The sequence below is a fragment of the Oncorhynchus mykiss genome, chromosome 13, assembly GCF_013265735.2.
Source record: "Oncorhynchus mykiss isolate Arlee chromosome 13, USDA_OmykA_1.1, whole genome shotgun sequence".
NCBI lineage: Eukaryota > Metazoa > Chordata > Actinopteri > Salmoniformes > Salmonidae > Oncorhynchus > Oncorhynchus mykiss.
In genome coordinates, this window is record NC_048577.1 from 25563144 (window position 1) to 25589147 (window position 26004).

The following is a 26004-nucleotide window of genomic DNA, read 5'->3' on the forward strand; positions in this document are numbered from 1 at the left end:
ATGATAATATATGTCAACACACAATTTTTCGGTTCAGTTGTATAGCATACATTTTGCAAGATCTATACAAGCAAATGGAAAAATAAACATTAAAGGAATAGGCAACGGAATGGTCATAACATATACAGTACAATGTAAATCTGTGGGTCCTGCAAGATGCTAACTAGGCCTCTGTTCTGTCTCCTCTACAGTTTACAAGCCCTGTGACCCTCAGGTGATACGCGACCGCGTGGCACACATGGAGTTCTGCTATCAGGAACTGACCCAGCTGGCTGCCGAGCGACGGGCCCGCCTGGAGGAGTCTCACCGCCTCTGGAAGTTCTTCTGGGAGATGGCCGAGGAGGAGGGCTGGATCCATGAGAAGGAGCAGATCCTGTCGTCGGACGAGAGCGGCAGGGACCTGACGGGCACTGTGCGCCTGCTAAGCCAGCACCGCACCCTGGAGGACGAGATGAGTGGCCGTGCAGGTCACCTGCAGCACACCATTACTGAGGGCCAGGCCATGGCCGACGGCGGCCACTTCGGCGCTGCCAAGATCCGTGAACGCATCACCAACCAGCGGGCGCAGTGGGCAGCGTTGGAGGAGCTGGCGGCCGTGAGGAAGGCCCATCTGGAGGAAGCGTATGCCCTGCACCAGTTCCAGGCGGATGCAGATGACGCCGACGCCTGGACCCTGGATGCCCTGCGCATCGTGTCCAGTGGCGAGGTGGGCCATGACGAGTTCTCCACACAGGCCCTGGTGCGCAAACACAAGGACGCCGCCGCCGAGGTGGCCAGCTATCGGCCGGTGATAGATGCGCTCCATGAGCAGGCGGGCGCCTTGCCTGAGGCGCAGGTCCAGTCGGAACAGGTCAAGGGCCGTTTGGCAGGCATAGAGGAGCGTTACAAGGAGGTGGCCGAGCTGACCCGGTTTAGAAAGCAGGCACTGCAGGACGCCCTGGCCCTCTACAAGATGTTCAGCGAGGCGGACGCCTGCGAGATGTGGATCAATGAGAAGGAGCAGTGGCTCAACAGTATGGAGATCCCAGAGAAGCTGGAAGACCTAGAGGTCATACAGCACAGGTGAGAGAATCCATACATATATAAATGCATGCTGAAGTCATAGTCGACCCCTAGCGCCTCCACCTTTTAGGCCTGATTTATCTTAGTGTGCCACTCAAATACTTGACATACAGTTCCAGTCAAATGTCATTTTTCTTTATTTTTACTATTTGAAGACGTGAAATAACACACATGCAAGCATTTTTTTGGGAACAATGTTGTCGATTTTCAAAACACTGTAACAGAAGAAACGTAACTCTGGCCATTTGCAAAACATTAAAGGCCCGATTCCCGACCCAAGTTAAGTGTGTGAACATGGAACGTAATTCCTTTTTTAATGCACTTTTCTCTAAATGTGTATTCTGACCTTGAACTTAAGAATGAGAATAGCGTGCTATTCATCTGCTATTTATTTTGGATAAGTTAGTGTGGCAGAGGTGAGTCTACACATGTGTCATATTCTGACCTTGACTTCATTTCCTAATAAGGTCTAGCGAACCTATTTGTTCCAAGTGGAAAAAGCATCTACTGAATTTTTTTCCTATAAAAATAACACCATTCTCCATGCAATGTAATTTACAACTTGATAAGAGCTATTGATAACAGCTAAGTAAATGAGTCATCCATTTGAAGAAGGTAATTGAAAATATAAATAACACTTCAACCTCTCTTTCGTATCGTCTGAGATTCCCAAAGATTGGAATGCTGGGGGAGACACTCTAGACCCAAACTGCTACAGACATATATCTATCCTACCCTGCCTTTCTAAGGTCTTCGAAAGCCAAGTTAACAAACAGATTACTGACCATTTCGAATCCCCACCGTACCTTCTCCGCTATGCAATCTGGTTTCAGAGCTGGTCATGGGTGCACCTCAGCCATGCTCAAGGTCCTAAAGGATATCATAACCACCATCGATAAGAGACATTACTGTGCAGCTGTATTCATCGACCTGCCCAAGGCTTTCCACTCTGTCAATCACCACATTCTTATCGGCAGACTCAACAGCCTCGGTTTCTCAAAAGATTGCATCGCCTGGTTCACCAACTACTTATCTGATAGAGTTCAGTGTGTCAAATCGGAGGGCCTGTTGTCCGGACCTCTGCCAGTCTCTATGGGGGTGCCACAGGGTTCAATTCTTGGGCCGACTCTCTTCTCTGTATACATCAATGATGTCGCCCTTGCTGCGGGTGATTCTCTGATCCACCTCTACTGAGATGACACCATTCTGTATACCTCTGGCCCTTCTTTGGACACTGTGTTAATTAACCTCCAGACGAGCTTCAATGCCATACAACTCTCCTTCCGTGGCCTCCAACTGCTCTTAAATGCTAGTAAAACTAAGTGCATGCTCTTCAATCGATTGCTAACCGCACCTTCCCCCCCGACTAGCATCACTACTCTGGACGGTTCTGACCTAGAATATGTGGACAACTACAAATACCTGGGTGTCTGGTTAGACTGTTAACTCTCCTTTCAGACCCACATTAAACATCTCCAATCCAAAATGAAATCTAGAATCGGCTTCCTATTTCGCAACAAAGCATCCTTCACTCATGCTGCCAAACATACCCTTGTAAAACTGACCTCAACTTCGATGTAATTTACAAAATAGCCTCCAACACTCTACTCAACAAATTGGATGCAGACTATCACAGTGCCATCCGTTTTGTCACCAAAGCCCCATATACTACCCACCACTGCGACCTGTACGCTCTCGTTAGCTGGTCCTCACTTCATACTCGTCGCCAAACCCATTTGGCTCCAGGTCATCTACAAGTCGTTGCTAGGTAAAGCCCTGCCTTATCTCTGCGCCCTGGTCGCCATAGCAGCACCCACCCGTAGCATCTCACTAGTCACCCCCAAAGCCAATTCTTCCTTTGGCCGCCTTTCCTTCCAGTTCTCTGCTGCCAATGTCTGGAACGAACTGCAAAAATCACTGAATCTGGAGACTCATATCTCCCTCACTAGCTTTAAGCACCAGCTGTCAGGGCAGCTCACAGATCACTGCACCTGTACATAGCACATCTGTAAATAGCCCATCCAACTACCTCATCCCCATACTGTCTTTATTTATTTATTTATTTATTTATTTTGCTCCTTTGCACCCCGGTATCTCTACTTGCTCATTCATCTTCTGCACATCTACCATTCCATGTTTAATTGCTATATTGTAATTACTTCGCCACCATGGCCTATTGTTTGCCTTACCTCCCTTATCCTACCTCATTTGCATACACTGTATATAGACTTTTTCTACTGTATTATTGATTGTATGTGTCGAACTGCTTTGCTTTATCTTGGCCAGGTCGCAGTTGTAAATGAGAACTTGTTCTCAACTAGCCTACCTGGTTAAATAAAGGTGAAATACAATAAATAAATATTTTACCTTATAATCGCTGGAGACAAATGTGAAACCAGTCATATGGATGCAAACTGATGTATATCAGCATATCAACTTTCCCACAGTAAAATTTATGAAATGCTGTGCCATTACACAGAATTTAAATTGTACAGCATTTTAACTTACAGTGATGGGCACTTTCGAATGTCTTAATTGTAGGCATACCCTGACTTTCTCTGTTTCATATTTCTATCATGTTAAATATTAGCCACTAACAGTATCAAATGTCAGTAGGCCTCATAACAACTGCCAATTTACTCTTAGTTTCCTTGAGCTTAGATTATCATTCCATTTAATGACATTGTTTCGTTTACATGAATTTGCTTTGCTTCCTCTGTAAATGCAGTCTCTGCCTTGTGGTTGTTGCTGAGGATCATTAGTAACAGTTGATCATATTAAAAAAGACAGGCTAATTAAATCATTATGGAGCAGAACACAGACCAAGCCGTAACAGTTTGAATTCGACACATGGCGCAATACTTGGCTGTATCATCACACAGTTCCACGGTTAGTGCAGGCAATAGACGAGGGAAGAGCCTATTATTGTACACTATTCTCCATATTACAATTCTATGTTCACTAATCTTCCAACATTACCATGGGTTAAATAACTGAATGTGGCAATTTTCAGAATGACTCAACACCGTTTTTTTAAATATTCTAACCCTAAACAATCTACAAAATCAGAGTAGTTTTTAATCTATCAATTGGTGCAGAAATGGAGATCCCTTCATTGATCCCTAATATTCTGAACCCCTTTTTGCGATTTCCAAAACTCTTTCCATGACATCGACTGACCAGGTGAATCCAGGTGAAGGCTTTGATCCCTTGTTGAATCCACTTCAGTCAATGTAGATGAAGGGAAGGAGACAGTTTTAAAGAAGGATTTTTAAGCCTTGAGACAATTGAGACATGGATTGTGTATGTGTGCCATTCAGAGGGTGAACGGGCAAGACAAAAGAGTGAAGTGCCTTTGAACGGGGTATGGTAGTAGGTGACGGGAGCACCGGTTTGAGTGTGTCATGAACTTCAACGCTGCTAGGTGTTTCACACTCAACAGTTTCCCAGGTGTATCAAGAATGGTCCACCACCCATAGGACATCCATCCAACTTGACACAACTCTAGGAAGCATTGGAGTCAACATGGAACGCTTTCAACACCTTGTAGATTCCATGCCCCGACGAATTGAGGCTGTTCTGAGGACAAAAGGGGTGCAACTCAATATTAGGAAGGCATTCCTAATGTTTTGTACATTCAATGTATTCTATTGAGTCTGTCAACCAAATTAAAAATCAAAGGTATGCCGTATTTAAAGGGATTGCTTAAGATAAATGTACTGAAAACCCTATTAAATGAAAATTCCACGAGAAAGTGGGAGGGTTTTCAGAGGTTGATTTCAATGTATTAAGTGCAAACAAGGGAACCGCACCTGCAAAGCCTGTTACACACCTTTACAAGGCAAGTCTGAATATCAACTACTGAGAAGTGCTTAGGAAAGATGTCATTTCCTATGTCGGAATCGTGCCCAAAATGCATTTAAACCTTTAAAATGTAGTTTACTTCTCATAAAATCATTTGGATTCATCAAAACTGCAAATACAGTGGTCGAAAGACTGCCTGAAAAAAGATTTTCACAACCATCGATGCCTCTTGAATCAAGCGGACACGAAAGAAAGTTAGTCTGTTTAAAAAAAAATGTGCAGTCACTAAATCATGACGATCAAAATTGGAGTACAAACTATCAAAAGGTGCAAAGTTATATGGAAAATTACTCTACTTTTATGTATATTTCACCAAAAAATATCACACTGTATGCAGGATTCATTCATCTGCATCATCATAGTCCAATTCCATGTATTCTATACATAGTCTGTTCTACTGATAGGTTTGTAGACTTTCCATCACCAAGCAGAAAAACAATCCCAAAGAGAGAAAAAGGACAGGGGAATACAGTGGAGGAACTGCTGATACGAATGGATAAGCTTCAATTTACACCAAAGGGTCACTCTGTAATGGAAGTATACAATCAGTGCTGGATTACCGAATGGGTATACAGGGGGCACGTGCCCTGGGTTCCCCAACCTCTGCTATATTTTACGTGAATTTACACTGATAGAGACATTTTACAATTTTGTGCACTAGTATTTACTGATTTCTGGAAACGATGGGCCGATTTGCAAAATTCTCTTATGTGAACAAAACACTTCACGGAATTTTGCGTTCATTGATGGCAGTTGTATTCCAGGTTTAGCAAAAGGGTGTCTTAAGAGATGCAAGATCCAAGTAGAAAGAAAAGAAAATGATCAGAAGATCTGTAACTGTATTTGAGCATTTGATCACTGATGTTCTGCTGTAGGTACGTTTGACCACAGTTCCAAAACACTGTTTTACGTGATTGAGGAAAAACTATAAATATACAAATGATAAATGAGTTATAATGCAACAGCTCCTCCTACTGGGCGTTAGGTGCCCTATTTCTTAGGTTCCTTTCTAGAAACTGAAGTTCACCTTTAAATAGAAATGTATGAAATAGATATTTGAAACAGACAGAAGAAGGCAGATAATACAAGGAGAAAATGAGATTAATCCCCAAACAGGGGAATACGTCTGAGGTGGATTCATCCGGGTAAAACGTTGTGGAACGTTCAGATAAAAATATGGTTATGTGGAACAAACATGCCTCTGATATGTATCTAATCAAATCCAATTTTATTGGTCACATACACGTGTTTAGCAGATGTTATTGCAGGTATAGCGAAATGCTTGTGCTTCTAGTTCCGACAGTGCAGCAATATCTAACAAATAATATCTAAAAATGTCACAACAAATACCTAATACACATAAATCTAAGTAAAGGAATGGAATTAAGAATATATAAATATATGGACGAGCGATGTCAGAGCGGCATAGACTAAGATACAGTAGATAGTATAGAATACAGTATATAGGTATGAGATGAGTAATGCAAGATATGTAAACATTATCAAAGTGACCTTATTAAAAGTGACTCGTGTTCCATTTATTAAAGTGGCCAATGATTTCAAGTCTGTGTATGTAGGCAGCAGCCTCTCTGTGCTAGTGATGGCTATTTAACAGTCTGATGGCCTTGAGAATAGAAGCTGTTTTTCAGTTTCTTTGTTCCAGTTTTGATGCAACTGTACTGACCTCGCCTTCTGGATGGTAGTGAGGTGAACAGGCAGTGGCTCGGGTGGTTGTTGTCCTTGATGATCTTTTTTGCCTTCCTGTGACATTGGGTGCTGTAGGTAGTATAAGGAATCATGTCAGCTCTATTCATGACAGTTCTATCTGCAGCTTTCCACAACATTTGCCTGAATGTGGCCCAGACATCAATGTCCGTATGCTATCTTAACATTAGTTTTGAAGAGAAAATGGTTTGTTTTGAAGTGGAACTGATTGGACATGGCATGCTCTCTCTTTCCCAGGTTCGAGAGCCTGGAGCCTGAGATGAACAACCAGGCATCACGCGTCGCTGTTGTGAACCAGATCGCCAGGCAGCTGATGCACAATGGACACCCCAGTGAGAAGAACATCAAAGCCCAGCAAGATAAGCTCAACAACAGGCAAGTTGAGCCATTCACAGACAGACAGAATCTCCTGTCATACAGATGACTTAGCTTAATTTGATCATCCTGTTGTTGCAGGAAATGCAAACTTGTAGTGTATTTGAGGTTTAACATAGCTTCAAGGGGGCCTCCCGAGTGGTGCAGCGGTCTAAGGCACTGCGCCACTACAGCCTCAGGTTCGATCCCAGGCTGTTTCACAGCCGGCCGTGAACGGGAGCCCAATGGGCTGGCACCAATTGGCTCAACGTCGTCCGGGTTAGGGGACTTTGCTGGTGGGAATTCCTTCGCTCATCGTGCCGTCCCATTGGGCTCATCAAAAATCAAGGCTTCTAAAGTTTAACTTCCACTTAAAATGTTCAGGCTTGATTTGCCCTAATTAAAAATGTATCAACCCCTACAAAAAATGTCCAGTAATTATAATCCACATTTCCTGTTGCTGTAGGAATTTTTTCTTGCTGTAGCAAACTGGCTCAAATTAAGATCCTACATCTGTAGCTGATATGTCCCTCAGTGGAACGCGGATCAGCTGTTTGTTCACCCTCACCCTGCCGCAATTGCTAATAACCCTTCCGCAGTTGCCCTTCCGCAGTATGTGATAAAGTGAAACTCTGAGTCCCACACCTGACCCTAACCCACTAATATAGAACATTTAGATATGTTTCTACTTATAATTTCAAACATTTTGGTAGGCTATTTGTTTGTCAACTTGTCTAGAATTAGATACATGCAGCTTCTCTTCTGACATATGTTGCCCTAGAAGACTAAATAAACCCTTGCTCACCAGAATGTCATAAATCAATGGAATGAATGCTTCAATGTAGTTGTGAAAACTTTACTGAGTGATCCCTGCTTCTATCACGGTGCAAAGACGTTTAGGGACCGGGGAGAAAATACAATAACTATAAAATAACGTAAAAGATTTTCTGTGCAAAATGTTCAAATGACGTCAGTTTGACCGGTTGTAAGGAAATATAAATCTATGAAAACAACCCAACATCTTTCTGATAACATTTCAATTTGGCTTGGGTGCATATTTGTGACTGAATGGCTCAAATCGGTCTTATGTAGCAAAACTTGAAATAGTTTTTTTTTATACATTGGATAAAAGTAGAGAATCAGTGCTAAAAAATGGAATATTATACACTGGGATTTTTGCCCATCCTTCAAAGAAAAACTGCCCCGGCACATTCAAATTGGATGGGTTCCGCTGATGTACAGCAATTTTAAGTCATACCACAGATTCTCAATTGGATTGAGGTCTGGGCTTTGACATTTCCATTTTTCCCCTTAAACCACTCGAGTGTTGCTTTAGCAGTATGCTTAGGGCCATTGTCCTGCTGGAAGGTGAACCTCCGTCCCAGTCTCAAATCTCTGGAAGACTGAAGCATGTTTCCCTCAAGAATTTCCCTGTATTTAGAGCCATCCATCATTCCTTCAATTCTGACCAGTTTCCCAGTCCCTGCTGATGAAAAACATCCCCACAGCATGATGCTGCCACCACCACGGGGATGGTGTTCTCGGGATGAGAGGTGTTGGGTTTTCCTTGATGGCCAAAAACCTACATTTTAGTTTCATCTGCCAGAGTTCCTTCTTCCATATATTTAGGGAGTCTCCCACATGCCTTATGGCGAACACCAAAAGGCATGTGTTTGCCTATTTTTTTTTTCTTTAAGCAATGACTTTTTTTCTGGCTACTCTTCCGTAAAGCCCAGCTCTGTGGAATGTACGGCTTAAAGTGGTCCTATGGACAGATACTCCAATCTCCGCTGTAGAGCTTTGCAGTTCTTTCTGGGTTATCTTTGGTCTCTGTTGCCTCTCTGATTAATGCCCTCCTTGCCTGGTCTGTGAGTTTTGGTGGGCGGCACGCTCTTGGCAGGTTTGTTGTGGTGCCATATTCTTTAAATGTTTTAATAATAGATTTAATGGTGCTCCATGGGATGTTCAAAGTTTCAGATATTTTTTTACAACCCAACCCTGATCTGTACTTACCCACAACTTAGTCCCTGTCACGCCCTGACCGAAGAGAGACCTTATTTTCTATGGTAGAGTAGGTCAGGGGGGTTAGTCTAGTTTATTATTTCTATGTGGGGTTCTAGTTTTGTTTTTCTATGTTGGTGATTTTGTATGATTCCCAAATAGAGGCAGCTGGTAATTGTTGTCTCTAATTGGGGATCATACTTAGGTAGCTTTTTTCCACCTGTATTTTGTGGGATATTGTTTGTGTAGTTGCATGTTAGCACTCCATTGTCGTTACGTTTCGTTTAGTCTTTATTGTTTTGTTGTGTGGTTCACTTATTTCTAATAAAAGATGTGGAACCCAGATCACGCTGCACGTTGGTCCGAGTGTGCTTCCAACGATCGGAGAGCTCCTTGGTCTTCATGGTGCCACTTGCTTGGTGGTGCCCCTTTCTTAGTGGTGTTGCAGACTCTGTGGCCTTTCAGAACAGGTGTGCATGTACATTGAGATCATGTGACAGATCATGTGACACTTAGATTGCACACAGGTGGACTTTATCTAATTATGTGACTTCTGAAGGTAATTGGTTGCTCCAGATCTTATTTAGGGGCTTCATAGCAAAGGGGGTGAATACATATGCACTCACCACTTTTTTTTCTTTTTTTTGTTTTTTTAATTTTTTGAAACAAGTGATTTTTTTCATTTCACTTCACCAATTTGGACTATTTTGTCCATTGCATTAAATCCAAATTGTATTTTTATACATTTCAATTACAGGTTGTAATGCTACAAAATAGGAAAAACACTTTTACAAGGCACTGTACCTGATGCCAAATGAAGAAACCAAAATATGATTAGGTTATTATAATGTAGTTAAGCAGTTATGTGATTTTTAACTATGCCTGAACTTTACTTTTCTCATGGTGAATTAATAATACCTATTGACTCAAAATGGTGTTATTGTGTATTGGATATGACTTTATCCTTTGAATTGAGCAGGACATTTATTATTGGTTATCATCAAATTAATTGGCCAGTTCAGTCAATTTGAGCCTTGGTCTGGCAACAACAGGGTTATGGTTGGTTTGATTCCTGTACAGGCCACAAATATTGAAATATGTGCCACTGTCCGTCAACTGGATCAAAGTGTCTGCTAAATTACCATATTTCTATTCATTAATTTGTTCCTCAGATGGAGCCAGTTCCGGGATCTGGCAGACCAGAAGAAGGAGTCTCTAATCTCGGCGCTGGGTGTGCAGAACTACCACCTGGACTGCAACGAAACTAAGTCATGGATCCGCGAGAAGACGAAGGTCATCGAGTCCACCCAGGAGCTGGGCAACGACCTGACGGGTGTCATGGCGCTGCAGCGTAAACTCACTGGCATGGAGCGTGACCTGGCTGCCATCGAGGACAAGCTGGGCGACCTGCGCGGCGAGGCGGAGCGGCTGCCCGGCGAGCACCCGAACCAGGCCAAGGCCATCAAGGGCCGCCTGGCTGAGATCACTGCCGTGTGGGAGGAGATGAAGGCCACACTGCGTAATCGCGAGGAGTCCCTTGGAGAGGCCAGCAAGCTGCAGCAGTTCCTGCGCGAGCTGGATGACTTCCAGTCGTGGCTGTCGCGCACACAGACAGCCGTCGCCTCGGAGGAGACGCCCAACACGCTGGCCGAGGCAGAGAAGCTGCTAGCGCAGCACGAGGGCATCAAGAACGAGATCCGCAACTACGAGGAGGACTACCAGAAGATGCGCGACATGGGTGAGATGGTGACCCAGGGCCAGACCGATGCCCAGTACATGTTCCTGAGGCAGCGGTTACAGGCCCTGGACACGGGCTGGAATGAGCTGCACAAGATGTGGGAAAACCGGCAGAACCTGCTATCCCAGTCCCACGCCTACCAACTGTTTCTCAGGGACACCACGCAGGCCGAGGCCTTCCTCAACAACCAGGTACGTTGATTGGTCAATACCCCTTAAACCAGGGTACTTGATTGTTCGATTCAATTGAGTTTCAATTCTATTCCAAGAGTGGAAAAATATTAGCCAAAGAATCCAAAGTGAATGGTTCCGTTTCACTATTATTTCACTGATTACACTCTTTCAAAATTAGATTTTTGGTAACAGTTTATTTTAAAGTCCTCTTTTAGCTGTTATTACCTCATTTTACTAGGCAGGGATGTGGTAACAATGTGTCATTTTTTGTGCCCAACTATAATCCACTCCCCCTACCTAGGACATGCTGCTTTGCAAATCAAAAAAGTACATTTCAGAAAGGGTCCAATGTACTTTAGATTGAATTCCAGCGGGGTTGGGTTTTATATTCTGTTTCAGTTCAGTCAATTCAAGAATTTCAGTGTACTCCCTAACTGATTTGAAATGGAATTGACCCCGACCTGGATATCCAGTCTCAGTGGGGATTGTTAGAAAACCCTGTGACTGACTCTCTCTTTTTATAACCCTAACCTTAGGAATACATGCTGGCCCATACAGAGATGGCCACTACGCTTGAGGGGGCCGAAGGAGCCATCAAGAAGCAGGAGGACTTCATGACCACAATGGACGCCAACGAAGAGAAGATCAACAGTGTGGTGGAGGCTGGCAGGCGGCTGGCGAGTGATGGCAACATCAACGCCGACCGCATCCAGGAGAGAGCGGCGTCTATTGACGACAGGTTAGAAGCCTCTTCTGCTAGATAGTTACAAATGACGCTGGTGGACAGGTCGTCATTTTTGCGGTTACTCTGCTGCGCAGATTAGATCTCACACCTGTTGGAGTATTTAATGCCCCAGGAGATCCACATTAATATGATAAAGCAATCTCCTGGAAATGGGATACCTAGTCAGTTGCACAACTGAATGCATTCATCTAAAATGTGTTTTCCGTATTTAACCCAACCACTCTGAATCAGAGAGGTGCGGGGGGCTGCCTTAATCGACATCATCAGCGCCTGGGTTAATTGTCTTGCTCAAGGGCAGAGCAGCAGATTTTTCCACCTTGGGGATTCAAACCAGCAACCTTTCAGTTACTGCCTCAAAACGCTTAACCAGTAGGCTACCTGCACAGCTTTACTGCGAAAAAGACTACCCAGAATACAACCAATGGTTAGATATATGACCACCCAGTTATTAGGTTTACAGCTACCACAAATGCCAGTACAACGCTTGATATTGATCTTTGCATTTACTTGGTATTGTGTATCGTGATGTAAAACAAATATTTACGACAAAGCTTTAACTTCCTGTCTGATGTCTTGAGATGCTGCTTCAATATATCAAGATAATGTTCCTTCCTCATGAAGCCATCCATTTTGTGAAGTGCACCAGTCCCTCCTGCAGCAAAGCACCCACACAACCTATCCAAGACTAAGGAGATGATTGTGGACTACAATCATCTCAACCACTCCACAAATTTCGTGTTAACAAACTATAGTTTTGGAAAGTTGGTTAGGACATCTACTTTGTGCATGACACTAGTCATTTTTCCAACAACTGTTTACAGACAGATTATTTCACTTATAATTCACTGTATCATAATTCCAGTGGGTCAGAAGTTTACATACACTAAGTTGACTGTGGCTTTAAACAGCTTGGAAATTTAAAAAAAAAATGATGTCATGGCTTCAGAAGCTTCTGATAGGCTAATTGGCATAATTTGAGTGGTACCTGTGGATGTATTTCAAGGCCTACCTTCAAACTCAGTGTCTCTTTGCTTGACATCATCAAAGAAATCAGAGACCTTAGACAAAGAATTGTAGACCTCCACAAGTCTGGTTCATCCTTGGGAGCAATTTCCAAATGCCTGAAGGTACCACGTTCATCTGTACAAACAATAGTACACAAGTACAAACACCATGGGACCACACAGCCATCATACCGCTCAGGAAGGAGACGCGTTCTGTCTCCTAGAGATGAGTGTACTGTGGTGCGAAAAGTGCAAATCAATCCCAGAACAACAGCAAAGAACCTTGTGAAGATGCTAGAGGAAACAGGTACAAAAGTATCTATATCCACAGTAAAACGAGTCCTATATCGACATAACCTGAAAGGCCGCTCAGCAAGGAAGAAGCTACTGCTCCAAAACCGCCATTAAAAAAAACAGACTGGTTTGCAACTGCACATGGGGACAAAGATCGTACATTTTGGAGAAATATTCTCTGGTCTGAAGAAACAAAAATAGAACTATTTGGCCATAATGACCATCGTTATGTTTGGAGGAAAAAGGGGGATGCTTGCAAGCCGAAGAACACCATCCCAACCGTGAAGCACGTGGGTGGCAGCATCAAATCAAAGTTTATTTGTCACGTGCGCCGAATACAACAGTGAAATGCTTACTTACAGGCTCTAACCAATAGTGCAAAAAAGGTATTAGGTGAACAATGGGTAGGTAAATAAATAAAACAACAGTAAAAAGACAGGCTATATACAGTAGCGAGGCTATAAAAGTAGCGAGGCTACATGCAGACACCGGTTAGTCAGGCTGATTGAGGTAGTATGTACATGTAGATATGGTTAAAGTGACTATGCATATATGATGAACAGAGAGTAACAGTAGCGTAAAAGAAGGGGTGGCGGGTGATGGGACACAATGCAGATAGCCCGGTTAGCCAATGTGCGGGAGGACTGGTTGGTAGGCCCAATTGAGGTAGTATGTACATGAATGTATAGTTAAAGTGACTATGCATATATGATAAACAGAGTGTAGCAGCAGCATAAAGAGAGGGTTTGGACACACACACAATGCAAATAGTCCGGGTAGCCTTTTGATTACCTGTTCAGGAGTCTTATGGCTTGGGGGTAAAAACTGTTGAGAAGCATTTAGGACATAGACTTGGCACTCTGGTACCGCTTGCCATGTGGTAGTAGAGAGAACAGTCTATGACTGGGGTGGCTGGGGTCTTTGACAATTTTTAGGGCCTTCCTCTGACACTGCCTGGTGTAGAGGTCCTGGATGACAGGCAGTTTAGCCCCAGTGATGTACTGGGCCGTACGCACTACCCTCTGTAGTTCCTTGAGGTCAGAGGCCGAGCAATTGTCATACCGGGCAGTGATGCAACCAGTGATGCTCTTGATGTTGCAGCTGTAGAACCTTTTGTGGATCTCAGGACCCATGCCAAATCTTTTTAATGGGCTTTGTCATGCCCTCTTCACGACTGTCTTGGTGTGTTTGGACCTTTCTAGTTTGTTATTGATGTGGACACCAAGGAACTTGAAGCTCTCAACCTGCTCCTCTACAGCCCCGTCAAAGAGAATGGGGGCATGCTCGGTCCTCCTTTCCCTGTAGTCCACAATCATCTCCTTAGTCTTGGTTACGTTGAGGGATAGGTTGTGTGGGTGCTTTGCTGCAGGAGGGACTGGTGCACTTCACAAAATAGGAAGGAACATTATCTTGATATATTGAAGCAGCATCTCAAGACATCAGACAGGAAGTTAAAGCTTCATCGCAAATGGGTCTTCCAAATAGACAATGACCCCAAGCATACTTCCAAAGTTGTGGCAAAATGGCTTAAGGACATCAAAGGCAATGTATTGGAGTGTCCATCACAAAGCCCTGACCTCAATCCTATAGAAAATGTGTGGGCGGAACTGAAAAAGCGTGTGCGAGCAAGGAGGCCTACAAACCTGACTCAGTTAAACCAGCTCTGTCAGGAGGAATGGGCTAAAATTCACCTAACTTATTGTGGGAAGCTTGTGGAAGGCTACCCAAAATGTTTTACCCAAGTTAAACAATTTAAAGGCAATGCTACCAAATATTAATGGAGTGTATGTAATGTGAGCGGACCAAGTAATTGGGCGTCACTCTAAAGCGGGAAGGTGGAATAAACGAGTCAGGAGTAGGTTTTCTTGATTGAACACAGTTCTCTATTGAGGGCATTTGGTCAACACAAACACTCCAACATAATCAATGAAAATCTTCCAAGGAAAAACATACATCTTCTTCTCCAGATGAACCAGGAACACAATAGGATTATCTTTAAACTACAACAAAAGTCACGGGATTGTCACCGTCTTAGTGGTTCTTCCTGGATAGCTCCTCTCTCTCGGTGGCCATCTTCCAGAGATAGTTTTCCCCTTCCCTCTCTGCTGGTTCCATTCTCTCTCTTATAGAGGAAGGAGAGTATGTCATTAGTACCGTCAGCTGTGCTGAATTGCCTCTGGTTACCTTGTCTCCCATGCCTTGTTGGGCTACTATCCGTGAGCCCAGCCTGCCCTCTGGTGGTCCTTCCACAGTAAACTTATGACCCACTGGGAATGTGATGAAATAAATAAAACCTTAAGTAAATCACTCTCTACTATTATTCTGACATTTCATATTCTTAAAATAAAGTGGTGATCCTAACTGAACTAAAACCGGGAATTTTTACTAGGATTAAATGTCAGGAACTGTGAAAAACTGAGTTTAAATGTATTTGACTAAGGTGTATGTAAACTTACGACTTCAACTGTATACAGTATATCACAAAAGTGAGTACACCCCTCACATTTTTGTAAATATTTGAGTATATCTTTTCATGTGACCACTGAAGAAATGACACATTGCTACAATGTAAAGTAGTGAGTGTACAGCTTGTATAACAGTGTAAATTTGCTGTCCCCTCAAAATAACACAGCCATTAATGTCTAAACCGCTGGCAACAAAAGTGAGTACACCCCTAAGTGAAGGTGAACTCCATGCCCAAGAGGGTTAAGGCAGTGCTGGAAAATGATGGTGGCCACACAAAATATTGACACTTTGGGCCCAATTTGGACATTTTTACTTAGGGGTGAACCTGTGATATGGCAACCTGTGATATGGTACACACAACTGGGAGCTTGTTTGTGGTAGTCACAATAAACATGGGATCTATTATCCTTGATCAAATCTGTTTACCCAACATTTGCACAGACATAAGAAGAACCGCAAGGCTGCTCTGGAGCTACTGATGAGGCTGAAGGATAACCGGGCGCTTCAGAAGTTCCTACAGGATTCCCAGGAGGTCTGCTGCCCAACATGTCTTTCCCGGTCCCAGATTAAGCCTACTCCTGAACTAAAAAGCACTTTCAATAGAGATTCTCCATTGAAAGTGCTTATTATTCCAGGAATATGCTTAATCTGGACGTGAGAAATCGTTCATACAGTCTAACATTGGTATAAGTCCCGATACTATGAATGCATACATTGCCACGCTATGTATTAAATATAAAACAGTGCATGTAAGTATAGTGACAGACTGCTTTCACAGTCTATGGCAGTGAAATACAATGACCTACCTACCTGTGTGTGTGTGTGTGTGTGTGTGTGTGTGTGTGTGTGTGTGTGTGTGTGTGTGTGTGTGTGTGTGTGTGTGTGTGTGTGTGTGTGTGCGCAGCTGTCCCTGTGGATCAATGAGAAGATGCTCACGGCCCAGGACATGTCGTACGACGAGGCCAGGAATCTCCACAGCAAATGGCTCAAGCATCAGGCCTTCATGGCCGAGCTGCAGTCCAACAAGGAGTGGCTGGACAAAATTGAGAAGGTTAGCAAAACCAAAATAAGATTCACTCTGTCTTGATGATTTTGCATTGGGTATTAGATGAATGAACACAAGTTAATAACAAGTGCCTCCAATTACATGACATTAGCGTGATCAGTTATCTAGACTTTTAAGTAGTCTTAAGTGTATGTTGTCATTACAATTACATTATTTTAAGAATAAAATACATATTTCATAAGTCCTTCTTTTGAGGGCCTAGTTTTAGCCTTATACAGCGGCCTGAAACTCATAGTTTACAGGCCACATCAGACCTGCAAGCCACATTATGCTGGCTTGCAAAGTGATGTGTAACTCCTATTGGAGTGGGGATATCCGACATTTAGAATTTTTATTCACCTGCAACCTGCATTCAGAAAGTCTTCCCAACCCTGGAAGTCAATCTTAAACATCTAGAATTTAACAAAAATTTCAGTAACGGGTACAATAAGTCCAAGTAACAGATTTGAATAGTTTAGAAAATGTATGTTATTTATTTCGGAGTAGCATACGATTAATTAATCCATGTACATGCAAAAAAATTGATATTGAAACAAACAATTTAAAAAATCGACCTGCAGTAGAGCATGCTGGGAAATATGAAAATGATAACTGTGGGTTTTTTCAACTCTGGTTATTAACACCAACAGTGGGTTTATTTTACACCACTGAGTGTTAATTTAACTCTTTACAGTGTCAACACTAAAAATGTTACACTGAAAAATAAACACTGGCCAATTTTCTGCAGGCTTCATTACGTTTCAAGAACCTTTAAGAATTCTGAAGAACCCTAGATGCCACATCAAGAACCCCACACTTACTGTCACAATTTCATTTAGCATTACTTTATGTAAAATATTCAACTCACTTCTTATTAGGTACACCAACCCATTCACGAAAATGGATAACTTGTATAGCGAAAATAGCTTGTTAATGAGAGAGGTCAAAGCAGAATGGCCAGAATCGTGCAAGCTAACAGTTGGGGCACAAACAGACAAATAACGGCGCAGTACAACAGTGGTGTGCAGAACGGCATCTCGGAACTCGTTGATCCTTGTCACGGATGGGCTATTGCAGCAGACGACCACACCGGGTTCCACTCCTATCAGCTAAAAACAAGACGAAGTGGCTCCAGTGGGCACGAGATGACCAACACTGTACAATTGAGGAGTGGAAGAACATCGCTTGGAATATGACAGCGAGTTCAGTTCGCTTGAGTGGCCTGCGCAGTCCCCAGACCCCAACCCAATAGAGTACCTTTGGGATGAGACGGAACGGGCTGTTCGCAGCATGAATGTACCGCCGTCCAATCTGCAGCAACTGCGTGATGTCAGCATGGACCAACATCCCTGTGGAATGTTTCCGACACCTTATTGAATGCCCTGAAGAATTCAGGCTGTTCAGGAGGCAAAGGGGGGTCCAACCCGGTACTAGACGGGTGTACCTAATAAACTGTCTATTGAGTGTATGTACCCACTATAGCTCCCCAACTGATTATGACTACCCTATACTCACTAACTGCCATATTATACCCACTCCAAAACTCATGGGGTTACCCCACCATAACTAACTGACTGTACCTGCCCACCGCACTAAATGTGTTTCACGACCATAAAATGTGTTTCAACAACTGCAGAAACGCAAAGATTATCCATAAACTTGACCTTTTCCTATTTTATACTGTATATTTTGTTACTGTAAGGCATGGCAGCACCACATCCCTAGGTCAAATTCCTGGTACTTGTAAAAAGTACTTGGGAAATAAAGGTGATTGTAAGTCTTTCCTCTCCAGGATGGGATGCAGCTGGTGTTAGAGAAGCCTGAGACAGAGTCGGTGGTCAAGGAGAAGCTCTCAGCCCTCCAGAAGATGTGGGAAGTGTTGGAGTCTACCACCCAGACCAAAGCCCAGTGCCTGTTTGACGCCAACAAGACCGAGCTGTTCACACAGAGCTGTGCTGACTTGGACAAGTGGCTGGGTGGCCTGGAGGGACAGATTCAATCTGATGACTATGGCAAAGACCTGACCAGCGTCAATATCCTGCTCAAAAAGCAGCAGGTACTGTACATGGTGGAGCATGCGTCGTTGTAATAAAATTGATAAATCATGTTGGCATTAATACAATAATAATGCAAGATATTAATACTAATAATAATTTAAATAAGTTGGCTTTAATTGGTTTTTAGCAATAAAAAATGTATGGCATCAATTGGTCTGATCTGAAAATCTTGGATAAGAAACCATGGATGTTGACTTAGTGGCCTGGGCCCCGCCAGGAACATCATCTAGGGGAAACATAGTGTTCAAAATGTTCTCCTCCCTCTCCCTGGTGGCCCCTAGATATTGGAGAATCAGGTGGAGGTCCGTCAGAGGGAGGTGGTGGAGCTGCAGAGCCAGGCACTGGTCCTCAGCCAGGAAGGGAATGTCACAGAGGAGGTGGATTGCCAGAGACACATGGTGGAGCACAAGTTCAAAGAGCTGCTCGACCCGCTGAGGAAGAGAAAGAACTTCCTGGTGGCCTCCCGTGAGATCCACCAGTTCAACCGCGACGTGGAGGATGAGATAGTGAGTTGATAGTTGATTGAGCTGCCTCCTGGGGGTGTACTGTGTGTGTTTGTTTGTTTGTGTGTTTTTGGTTTCCCGATTTAGTAAAACAAGGAAAATTCAGACAAGTGGAGACCTTTTGATTTTCAGGGGAAATGTAAAGAGAGCCTGTGACGCAACTTTGGGACGTTAACAAGGCGACACTCCATCTTAACTCCTCCACATTTACTGGATTGGTTGAACGGTACAGAAGGGAATCTCCCTCAACATTTGTCTTTGTTCTCGTCAAGACCAGTATGTAGGGCATCTAGTTTAAGGCATTTATTTTAGGTTAAGGTTAGGTTAGGGAAAATAGGATTTTGAATGGGAATCAATTGTTTGGTCTCCACAAGGATAGTAAAACAAACGCTTGTGTGTGCGCGTGCATGCACATGTTCTACTGAGGCTTTATTTGTTCTGGTATTTTCATTCAATGCACTTAATAATCTATTTGGCTTGTCCATTTTAGCTTTGGGTCGAAGAGAGGATGCCAATTGCAACCTCCACAGAGCATGGTCACAACCTACAGACCGTTCAACTGCTTATCAAGAAAAATCAGGTATGTGTATTTTTCTCATGTACTGAACATGTCTGTCACGCCCTGACCATAGAGAGGTTTTTTTTTATTCTCTATTTTGGTTAGGTTGGGGTGTCACTAGGGTGGGTAATCTAGGTTGTTCATTTCTATGTTGGCCTGGTATGGTTCGCAATCAGAGGCAGCTGTTTATTGTTGTCTCTGATTGGGGATAATATTTAGGCAGCCATTTCCCCACTGTGTTTTGGTGGGATCTTTTTTATGTGTAGTTGCCTGTGAGCACTTCTTTGACCCCACATTTATTGACCCCACATTGTTCTTTATTGTTTTTTCACTTCAATAAATATGTGGAACCCATATCACGCTGCACTTTGGTCTGAATGTTATTACGACGATCGTGACTCACTTTACAAGGAAGTCACACTTAGGACCAAAATAAGCACCATTCTATTGTTGTGAATACATTTATGCACTTATTTATAAGCAAAATTATAATTGTTAGTGTCAGTGTTTAGGGCTGTGTTGTTCATGAAATTTTGTCAGTCAGTGATTGTCAAGCAAATAACTGCTGTTCTCACTGGTAATTGCCTGGTAATTAGCATAAACACGTTTAGCATCTCCTGGCTTCCAGGCATATCCTACAAGCCACTGATGCAGACCTTTGGAACATCTACATTTTAAAAAGTCTAAATCCATTTAATATAAATCCATTATGTATTTTAGACATGTCTAAAGAAACATGATATAAAGAAAATGTTGTCTATTTCAGAAGAACAGAATAGCATACTCTCCGTTGTCCTTATGTTAGGCCCTGATATGGCTATGCCATATGGCTGTGGGCTACACTAGTTAATTTAGCTGACAAGATTTACTTAAAATTCCGTGACATTATTTTACAGTATGAGGAATACAATTGAAAAAGTAGCAGTTGTGCCCTTGGGCTGAATATAATAGGCGATTTATAATTCCATTCTCCCAGCTGCCGTGCTCTGTAGCACCTCTCACTCACATGGGTCTCTCAGATGTAGCCAATGCCCATCACGTGATTGGGTCTTTCTCAGGCAAGAAGTAGGCTACAAGTGAATGAAGACAGACACATCAGTGACACAACTGTGAATTCCGAGGCGCATATTGAATATGTCCACATTTAGCCTGCTTTTTGTCAGCCAACAAGATGAGTAGGCTTAACGAATAGCAAAATCATAAGCCTATGTCAATCTACTATCCCCCATAGTACAAAAGTTGACCTATTCTATTGGTCAACTTGTCCTTCTGTGCAATAAAGAAATATTCCAAACATACTCTGGGAGAGTTGTGGGATGCGATAGATCCCAACCTAATACAGCCACTCGCATCAACAAAACTTTTAAACGCAATGAGGCTGATCGTTTTGGTGATAAGGTGGCTGGATAGTGCCTGCCTAGATCTGTTATCCTATTCCTACCAAGATACTTAAACAAATATATTGAATGATATCATACATAGCAAAGACTATCACTGTCTTATTGAGTTTTAATTGAGATATAGGGTAGATAGATTGGTGTCTTCTCCAGGGGGTGTACAGTACAGAAATAGGACTCCTGCCCTTTGAGCCGTTCAGGCATAGATTACCTACTTACTTGAAGTGTATCTACTGTATTGTGCTCTTGGTTTTGTGTATCTAGTATTTTAATGTATTGCTGACATTACAAAATGAATTTCCATGGAAATGTGCAATAAAAGTATTGTATCCCCTTCTCAGACCTTGCAGAAGGAGATCCAGGGACACCAGCCCCGCTTCGACGACATTTTCGAGCGGAGCGAGAGCCTGCTGATGGAGGACAGCCTTGCCGGGGAGGCCATCCGCCAGCACCTGGCTGACCTGCAACAGCTGTGGGGTCTGATGATTGAGGAGACAGAGAAGCGTCACGCCCGACTGGAGCAGTCCCACAACGCCCAGAAGTACTACTTTGATGCCGCCGAGGCAGAGGCCTGGATGAGCGAGCAGGAGTTGTACATGATGTCTGAGGAGAAAGCCAAGGTACTAGGGTGTTATTGACAGTGTTTTGGTGCTGTACAAATAATATTTTTGCCATGGGTGTGCCCTATTGTGAGGAATAGTGTGTGTGTGTGTGTGTGTGTGTGTGTGTGTGTGTGTGTGTGTGTGTGTGGATAATGTTGCTACTAACTTAGAATTCCCAAAGCGCTAAAAACAAGTGTATTTCCCTCTTAGGATGAGCAGAGCTCTGTAGCCATGCTGAAGAAGCACCAGATTGTGGAACAATCGGTGGAGGACTACGCTGAGACAGTCCATCAGCTCTCCAAGACCAGCAGAGGCCTGACAGCTGCAGGACATACAGAGAGGTCAGTGAGAGAGCCCAGAGTGAAGCCATTGAAGTAGAATGTCACTTATTATTGCCACCCGTCAAGGAACGTTGACTTGAATATGAATGTCCGATCTAGAAAAAGTATTTCTATGAGTGGAGCATTCAGTAGACCAGAGTGTGGTGTGTATGCATATTTTTGTTTCATTGTTTCATCTGAACCCTAACAGACCTGATTTCACTAACGAAAGCCTTGATTGCAGACCATGACCCTTTTATTAGTTTGATCAGGGGTGTTCGTATTGGGCTGGAACAAGAATATGTTTTTTTGCAAAAACAAAAAAAGATTACTCTTGTTAAACCCATCCACTGATCATTGAAGTCTTGATTTCTGTTTGTGTGGGCAGTGAGAGGATAGGCATGCGTCAGTCTCAGGTGGACAAGCTCTATGCCGGCATGAAGGACCTGTCTGAGGAGAGGCGGGGCAAACTGGATGAGAGGTTCCGCCTGTTCCAGCTCAACCGCGAGGTTGACGACTTGGAGCAGTGGATTGCCGAGCGGGAGGTGGTGGCCGGATCTCACGAGCTGGGACAAGACTACGAGCATGTCACTGTAAGCTACGTCACCTGACTTCAAACCCTACCCTTTCACTCCTGGTGCTGTCAGGGAGGAAAACACAGTCTGTATTCCAGACCATCTGCAAAGCAGCACATTGCACAATGTATAATTGTATTAAAGTACCAATAATTGAATGCTGCATTGCAGTTGGGTATCATATTGATATGGTTGACACTTATCCAGGTGTTATGTGCTTTGGTGTGTGAAAACAGTCTGTAACACAGCCATAGACTGATTTCAGTACTGCCCATTTGATACCGCCATTACCTTTTAGTAGGTAAGACAGGGCAGTACAATGTATATTTGTGTTAAAGGTCCTCATTCTTCTCCTCTCATCCATCTATCCATCCACAGATGCTCCAGGAGCGCTTTCGGGAGTTTTCCCGTGACACAGACAACATCGGCCAGGAGCGTGTGGATGCCGTCAACCGCCTGTCCGACGAGCTGATTAATGCGGGCCACGCAGATGCCGCCACGGTGGCTGAGTGGAAGGACGGCCTCAACGAGGCCTGGGCTGACCTGCTGGAGCTCATCGACACACGCACGCAGATACTGGCCGCCTCTTACGAGCTACACAAGTTCTACCACGACGCCAAGGAGATCCTGGGCCGCATCATGGACAAACACAAGAAGCTTCCCGAGGAGGTGGGACGTGACCAGAACACAGTGGAGACACTGCAGCGGATGCACACCACTTTCGAGCACGACATCCAGGCCCTGGGAACACAGGTGGATAAAGCTAATATCTCCCTGTAGCTCACTTCACCAGATCACTGCACTGCAGAAAATGAAATCCCATGTTATTATTAGTGGTGGGCACCAATATCGATCATTCAATGTAATATTGATATTGATAACCTACACTATTATGCAAAAGAGGAAACATGACTGTTCTTGCAGACACAAAGCCCTCTCACAGGCTCTCAACTTAGCATACAGTGCATTCGGAAAGTATTCAGACCCCTTGACTTTTTCCACATTTGTTACGTTTCAGCCTTATTCTAAAATGGATGAAATAGTTTTTTCCTCTCATCACTCTACACACAATGCCCCATAATGACAAAGCAAAAACAGGTTTTTAGAAAATAGAAATATGACATTTATATAAGTATTCAGATTCTTGACTCAGTCCTTTGTTGAAGCATCTTTGGCAGCGATTACAGCCTCGAGTCTTCTTGGGTATGACGCTGCAGGCTAGGCACACCTGTATTTAGGGGGTTTCTCCAATTCTTCTCTGCAAATCCTCTCAAGCTGTCAGGTTGGATGGGGAGCATTACTGCACAGCTATTTTCAGGTCTCTCCAGAGATGTTCGATCGGGTTCAAGTCCGGTCTCTGGCTGGACCACTCAAAGGACATTCAGAGACTTTTCCCGAAGCCACTCCTGCGTTGTCTTAGTTGTGTGCTTAGGGTCATTGTCCTGTTGGAAGGTGAACCTTCGCCCAGTCTAAGGTCCTGAACTCTCTGGAACAGGTTTTCATCAAGGATCTCTCTGTACTTTGCTCCGTTCAGCATTCCCTTGATCCTGACTAGTCTCCCAGTCCCTGCCACTGAAAAACATCCCCACAGCATGATGCTGCCACCACCATGCTTCACTGTAGGGATGGTGCCAGGTTTCCTCCAGACGTGACACTTGGCATTCAGGCAAAAGAGTTCAATCTTATTTTCATCAGATCAGAGAATATTGTTTCTCATGGTCTGGGAGTCTTTAGGTGCCTTTTTGGCAAACTCCAAACGGGCTGTCATGTTCCTTTTACTGAGGAGTGACTTCCGTCTGGCCACTCTACCATAAAGGCGTGATTGGTGGAGTGCTGCAGAGATGGTTGTCCTTCTGGAAGCTCTCCTATCTCCATAGAGGAACTCTGGAGCTCTGTCAGAGTGACCATTGAGTTCTTGGTCACCTCCCTGACCAAGGCTCTTCTCCCCCGATTGCTCAGTATGGCCGGGCGGCCAGCTCTAGGAAGAGTCTTGGTGGTTATAAACTTCTTCCATTTAAGAATGATGGAGGCCACTGTGTTCAATGCTACAGACATATTTTGGTACCCTTCCCCAGATCTGTGCCTCGACACAATCCTGTCTTGGAGCTCTAAGAAAGATTTGTTTGATCTCATGGCTTGGTTTTTGCTCTGACATGCACTGTCAACTGTGGGACCTTATAAAGACAGTTGTGTGCCTTTCCAAATCATGTCCCATCAATTGAATTTACCACAGGTGGATTCCAATCAAGTTATAGAAACATTTCAAGGATGATCAATGGAAACAGGGTGCAATTTTGAGTCTCATAGCGAAGGGTCTGAATACTTGTTTTTAATACATTTGCAAGCATTTCTAGAAACCTGTTTTTGCTTTGTCATTATCAGGTATTGTGTGTAGATTGATAAGGTAAATGTATTGGATCCATTTTAGAATAAGGCTGTAACGAAATTTGGGGGGTCTGAATTAGAGGTCGACCGATTAATCGGAATGGCCGATTTAATTAGGGCCGATTTCAAGTTTTCATTACAATAGAAAATCGGTATTTTTGGGCGCCACCGATTTGCAGATTTTTAAAATAAATAAAAAATATATTTATTTTTTTATACCTTTTTTTTAACTAGGCAAGTCAGTTAGTCAGTGGGTTAACAGCCTCGTTCAGGGGCAGAGTGACATATGTTCACCTTGTCAGCTCGGGGGATCCAATCTTGCAACCTTACAGTTAACTAGTAACTAGGTCGCAATAACGACCTGCCTCTCTCTCGTTGCACTCCACAAGGAGACTGCCTGTTAGGCAAATGCAGTAAGGCCAAGGTAAGTTGCTAGCTAGCATTAAACTTATCTTATAAAAAACAATCAATCATAATCACTAGTTAACTACACATGGTTGATGATATTACTAGATATTATCAAGCGTGTCCTGCGTTGCATATAATCTGACTGAGCATACAAGTATCTAAGTATCTGACTGAGCATTGGTAGGCAGAAGCAGACGCGTAAACATTCATTCAAACAGCACTTTCGTGCATTTTGCCAGCAGCTCTTCGTTGTGCGTAAAGCATTGCGCTGTTAATGACTTCAAGCCTATCAACTCCCGAGATGAGGCTTGTGTAACTGAAGTGAAATGGCTAGCTAGTTAGCGCGTGCTAATAGCGTTTCAAACTTCACTTGCTCTGAGCCTTGGGGTGGTTGTTTCCCTTGCTCTGCATGGGTAACGCTGCTTCGATGGTGGCTGTTGTCGTTGTGTTGCTGGTATATATTTATATATACCAGCCCAGGGAGGAGTGAGGAGAGGGATGGAAGTTATACTGTTACACTGGCAATACTAAAGTGCCTATAAGAACATCCAATAGTCAAAGGTTAATGAAATACAAATGGTATAGAGGGAAATAGTTCTATAATTCCTACAATAACTACAACCTAAAACGTCTTACCTGGGAATATTGAAGACTCATGTTAATAAAAGGAACCACCAGCTTTCATATGTTCTCATGTTCTGAGCAAGGAACTGAAATGTTAGCTTTC

At 43.4% G+C, this 26004-nt stretch overlaps 1 protein-coding gene across 3 annotated transcripts in view; it reads left to right on the forward strand.

The window, feature by feature from the left end:
- LOC110486056 (spectrin beta chain, non-erythrocytic 1) overlaps positions 1-26004 on the forward strand; it is a 107603-nt gene that overhangs the window by 63344 nt on the left and 18255 nt on the right. For all 3 annotated transcript variants that reach the window (XM_036942363.1, XM_036942361.1, XM_036942362.1), the window contains 13 exons: positions 192-1062; positions 6889-7026; positions 10179-10935; positions 11454-11656; positions 15868-15958; positions 16331-16477; positions 18264-18527; positions 18810-19034; positions 19522-19611; positions 21329-21607; positions 21800-21930; positions 22298-22502; positions 22863-23237. In XM_036942363.1, coding sequence (XP_036798258.1) covers positions 192-1062; positions 6889-7026; positions 10179-10935; positions 11454-11656; positions 15868-15958; positions 16331-16477; positions 18264-18527; positions 18810-19034; positions 19522-19611; positions 21329-21607; positions 21800-21930; positions 22298-22502; positions 22863-23237 — 3776 coding nt within the window. The remainder of the gene's footprint in view (positions 1-191; positions 1063-6888; positions 7027-10178; positions 10936-11453; positions 11657-15867; positions 15959-16330; positions 16478-18263; positions 18528-18809; positions 19035-19521; positions 19612-21328; positions 21608-21799; positions 21931-22297; positions 22503-22862; positions 23238-26004) is intronic.